Source organism: Lactuca saligna, chromosome 4, assembly GCF_052625555.1.
Source record: "Lactuca saligna cultivar CGN05327 chromosome 4, ASM5262555v1, whole genome shotgun sequence".
In the NCBI taxonomy this organism is placed as follows: domain Eukaryota; kingdom Viridiplantae; phylum Streptophyta; class Magnoliopsida; order Asterales; family Asteraceae; genus Lactuca; species Lactuca saligna.
This window is the reverse complement of record NC_136420.1, coordinates 89604396-89609905: the sequence shown is the minus strand read 5'-3', so window position 1 is coordinate 89609905 and position 5510 is coordinate 89604396. Positions and strand designations below refer to the sequence as shown.

General features: G+C 35.8%; 1 protein-coding gene across 1 annotated transcript; it reads right to left on the bottom strand.

The window, feature by feature from the left end:
- Window positions 1-232: 232 nt before the first annotated feature.
- On the bottom strand, window positions 233-760 carry LOC145039878 (uncharacterized). The gene is made up of 2 exons (XM_078987881.1): window positions 550-760; window positions 233-456 (listed from the first exon to the last, which is right to left on the bottom strand). The coding sequence occupies exons 1-2, from the start codon at window positions 758-760 to the stop codon at window positions 233-235; spliced, it is 435 nt and encodes a 144-aa protein (XP_078844007.1).
- Between the last annotated feature and the right edge of the window lie 4750 nt (window positions 761-5510).

The window sequence follows — 5510 nt, the reverse complement described above, 5'->3', positions numbered from 1 at the left end:
GTCTATCAGGGGGCAAACTAAGAAGATCTTCGGGGAAGACTTCCAGATATTCACACACCACTGGTATTCTTTGCATTTCTTTCTTTTCCTTATTTGATTCGATCACAAATTCCAAGTATGATGTGCATCCTTTGGACAAAAATTTTATGGATTTCATCAAGGAAATGATTCCAGAATTTACTCTACATTTGTCCCTGTAAACCATATATAACTCTTTTCCAGGTAGGTTTACTCAAACCAACTTTGTCCTACATAGTATCTCGGTATTGTTTGCACTAATCCAATCCATTCCTAGTACGATATCAAAACCATTCAAGTCAATGGCAAACAACTCCTTATGGAAATTATTCCCATTCAAATCGATGATGATGTTTTTAATGCGATCGATAACAGGTATGAATTTGCCACTAGCAACTTCTACAACTAGATCATTATCAAGTTTATCTACTAGCAATGCTAGTATTCCACCAAATTTATGTGATATAAAGGAGTAATTTTCTCTAGAGTCAAATAATATACTGTCGGGCAATCCATTTAAAATAAAGCTACCTGAAGCGACATCTACTTCATCCCTTGCTGCTTCTAGGGTCATCTGGAATGCGTTTGCCTTTGGCCTCGGTGGAACGTTAGGCCTTACCGCCTCTTTCTTCTTTAGGAAATCTTTAGAAATATGCCCTTCTTCATTGCATCCGTAACAAACCTTCTTGTTGGATGTACACTCATTGACATAATGCCCAATCTTTCCAGACTTGAAACACATCACCTCCTCGCCACATTTTCCAAAGTGTTTCTTTTTACACTTCTCACACTCCAAACTCCTTAGAACTAGACTTCGAGAATTTTTTTCTTGGACCTTGAAGATCCCTCAAGCTTCCTTTTCTCTCCTACCTCAGCTCTCTCCATACGCTTCTCCCTTAACTGGGTCTTGACATTCTTAGTCACTCTAACAGTTGTCTTCAAAGTGGTAGCCATTTTGACTATTGGGCCAATATGATGGCAATCAGCTAGTAAACTTCTCTATCTTGGAGAGTTTAGTAGTCACCAAGTAGGGGAATAACTTCATCCTCTCGGTGAATGCAGTGGCATACTCATTAACACTCATCCTCCCTTTATTTAGGATCTAAAACTCGTTGTTTAGGTCTATCAGATCTATTTATGACCATTATTGCATTTTCAACTGATCCATGAATGATTCCCAAGACATCCTCAGGGCTTCTCCCCTGTGGTATTGTATTTGCCAATAACTTCCAGCAGCTTAAAACTACGGTCTTTTCGTATCTGACTGCGAAGATGGTTTTCTTTTTGTTACTACAGTTTTAGCTTTCCAATACCATTTCCATCTTGGAGATCATGTCCATAATCTCCACTGGCTTTCAGCTTCCAGAATGACTTGGTGGCTTTCCACCCAAGAATTTCTTATACATACGCTTATCCTTGTCAATCCCTCTATCCGAGTCATTCCTCCTTACCACTCGGGGTTCAACTTGACTTACTGTGCGACTGTAATTACCTTCCTCTAACTGTTCAATGTTAAGATCAGTTTGTAAAATGGGTATAGTAGGTTCACCCATATTATCATGTAACATTTGTCTCGTCTCCTCTCTTTGTTCGTGCATCATATCCCGAATCATTGCTTGGACTTCTGCCATCATGATTGGTTTGGGTGCAACTGCTACGTCTGGTGCACACTCAATCACATGTTGTTGATTACTATTACTGTTTCCATTAGCATTTCAGAATCCGCATCGGTTTCTCACCATGTCGATCTATACACTTAAAAAAAAAGGCAATTTTAGATCCTTATTTATTATAGACTTTTAAATAATCCCTGTCTCTCCGAAAGTTACATGACAATTCGAATATTGTAATCGAACGTTTAGAAATCTAAACACATAAAGTTTCTGGATCTGGTCGGCAATAGACCATAGATTTGATCGAATAAAAACATATAATTTATCACAAATCATTTAGCACATAAAAGCAATTTATGCGTCTTTCCTAAAATAAGCTAGTGCTTGTGTCTAAAATATAGCAGACACTCATCTCACAATCATCGCTTAGCATTCTCAGTTTAGGTCTGGAAATCCTACGAATTCCTAGTTCTCTTAAACTAATACTCTGATACCAACTATGACATCCCTAATTTCACGGCCAGAAAAGACCAATTTGCTTATGCTTTATTCAAAAATCAGAGCATCCTTTTGAAGAATAATACTACGGAATTTGTTCCCAAAAATATGAAAAGTCTATTATCAAAGCATTTCTAAAGAAATATATTTTTATTATATTAAAAACGTTGGGATGTCATCGTCAAGACAGTGCATAAGCATAAATAGAAATAGTACATTCCTTATAAACATCTATTATTCTAATGGCCTATACTCCATTGATCTCTCTTCTAATCATTACATTTGTACTCTTTTACCACTACCTGTAATACAAGAAGCTGAATTGGTCATGCTTGGGAGCTTGGTGAGCACATAGGGATTTCAACCCATAATAATTAAATTCTTCATTATCTTCAAATCATTCAAGTCGATTACCCATTTTCGTTATCCACACTTTCTGTCCCTAAAGCATCTAATTTAGGGAAATATCCTAAGGATTATCATTGAGATAAACAACACTTCTTAGGGGATTCCTTAACAATAGATGACAATAAGTGTAACATCCCATTATTGTCTACTTGTAAAGTTAACTCTAGTCAATCAAAGTCAAACTTGGGTTAACGAAAGTTCTATTTATTGTTTGGATTTTTATTAAGGTTAGAATAATAACCTTTACATATTAAAACCTCTGAATATTACGTGTTTAAGAAGGGAATTAATTGAATCCGAGAAGCTTTGCATCTTTTTTCTTTCTTTTCCCTTCGAACAGCAGCCTCACAACCGTGATTAGTAACCGAGAACCTCGGACTGTGAACGAGGATGTGATCATGCTTCAGGTTGCAAACCTTCGTGGGCCGCAAGCGCATCTGATCCTATCACCTCCAAAATAAGCCTTATCATCTCGGAGCTAATCAGATATAATCAGAAGTAATCGAATCTAGGCGGTTTATTGGTCAACTTCGGTTAACGGATTTTCAAAAATGATTAAGGGCAAAATTGTAAAAACTGAAAACTTTTTGCTATGGTTTGTTCTCACCTTCGATCATTCCCACTTCACTCGTTCCTATCCCTATGAACAAGTTTTCTATGGTTTCTCTCTCGACTCAAAATTGAAATAATAGAATTGGAAGCTCACCCTCACCATCGTCTTTACAGTCGGAATCTGTGAACTTCGCCATCGTGGCTGCTAGAGTCACTGTTAGAGCCGCATTTGTCTTCCTTGTTCCGACAGCAGTCCGCCTAATCTACACAGGTTAGTGTTTCAAACTTGATTTATGCTGTCAAATTTCGATTTAGTCTATTGTTCTTCGATTTAAGTTGTTAATCAACTAATTTGTGATGAACTAGTGATGAAGTATATACTCGAACCTCTTGCTTCATAGTGAAGATACAAGTCTATTCACAAACTCAATTTTTTCTATTAAACGTTGAATACGCAAGTCTGTTCACAAATCGAACTTGTTAATGTGATTGAGTTTACTTGTTGCTTCAATAGAGCAGAGATTAAGTTTACAAAACAGTTTCTTTCTGCTAACAAATATTTAGCAACGAGTTTGGAAATATAATTAAGTTTACTGTTTACAGAACATGATTACAGAGACGTTCATAAATATGTTAAGAATCCTGCTCTTACTTCAGATTACTCCTAAAACTTGAATAAATATATTATTTTAAACTCTGTATTAAACCTTGGTAGGAGTAAATAGTGATATATGAATAAGATTTATAGTTTCAATGTTTCATACAGTGTTATAGATTATCATAAATTGATTTAAAGATGTTGATTTAGAGATTATCATAACTTGAATAAATGTATTAATGTATTTTTTTAATAATGGTTGACAAACAATGGCATCTAATGCATCTACTACATCTGTTGGATCAACCGCTACTAGTGCACATAAACGTAATTCAGATTATGTTGGTTGGGAATATGGTGTCATCCCGGATAAAAGCAACATGGGTAGATTGAAATGTACATTGTGTGGAAAAGTGTTTGGTGGGGGGATTTATAGGATGAAACAACATATTGCTCGTGTGACTGGGAATGTATCTTCATGTCCAAAGTCTACAAAAGATTATCAATTGAAATGTCTAAATTATCTTAACGAAGGGAGGTTGAAAAAGAATGATAAAAAAGTTCATATTGAAGACTTAAGGGTAGAGGCGAGACAAGAATTGCATGATAGCGTGGATGAAGTAGAAAATTCTTTGGGTTCGAAGGCTCCAAATGTTATAGGCCCCATGGATAACTTCACAAATATAATAAACCCCGAAGAAGTTGTGAAGGCGGGAAAGGGAAAAAATATTGATCTTAACAATATTTTCCGGAAAGAAAGAATATTAGCGGTCCATAAATTTATTAGCAGGTGGGCATATGAGAGTGGGCTTCCTTTTCATGCCTTTGAAAGGGATAGCTTCAAAATGATGTTGGAGGTTATTGGCCAATTTGGAACCAGGCTTCCATGTCCTACTAGATATGCTTTGAGTGACCCACTTATAAAGCTTGAAGTTGAAAGAAAAAAATTATTGAAAGAAAAAAATTGTTGAAAAAAAAACGAAAAAGAATGGAAAGAGGATGGATGCTCGATTATGACGGATGTTTGGTCTGATCGAAAGAAGAGAAGCATTATGAATTTATGTGTTAATTCCAAGATGGTTACCATTTATTTATCTTCAAAAGAATGTTCCGGTGAAGCACATATAAGCCAACATATATATATGAGTATGTGGAATCTTGTATTCAACAAGTTGGTCCCGAGAATATTGCTCAAGTAGTGACCGATAATGCCACAAATAACATGTGGGTAGCGAAGTTGCTAAAAGAGAAAAGACCATCTATTTTTTTGGACATCATATGCAGCACATACCATTAACCTCAAGCTTGAAGGTATTTACATTATGTTATTTATTTATTGTATTTATTATTTTATTTGTTTAGTACTTTATGTAGTTTTAAAATGTTTAATTATATTTTATAACTTGTTATTTAATCGTGTTTATTTTTAAAAGTATCGGAGCACTTCCAAGGTTTAAGAAAATCCTAGATCAAGAAAAGAAACTAACCATATTCATTTACGCTTACCATAAAACCTTGGAGATGATGAGAAGTTACACCAACGGAAATTATCCGACCAGGAGTCACGAGATTTGCTTCCGCGTTTCTAACATTACAAAGTTTGTCCGAAAAAATAAGCAACTAAGACATATGTTCTCTAGCAACGAATGTGAGGAATGTAAATTTTCCGGTAAGCCTAAAGGGATTGCCTCATATAAAACGGTGACAAGTTTCCAATTTTGGTCCGGTGTGACACAATGTTTAAAAGTGTTCTCTCCTTTGGTGAAAGTCCTTCGAATGGTTGATGCGGATTGGAAACCCTCAATGGGCTTTGTTTACGGGGA

Coding starts and splice junctions, on each gene's coding strand:
- LOC145039878 (XM_078987881.1), bottom strand. CDS start 760: ATGTGTTTCAAGTCTGGAAAGATTGGGCATTATGTCAATGAGTGTACA. Junction 457..549: donor TGAAGTAGATGTCGCTTCAG/GTAGCTTTATTT, acceptor GTGGAATACTAG/CATTGCTAGTAGATAAACTT.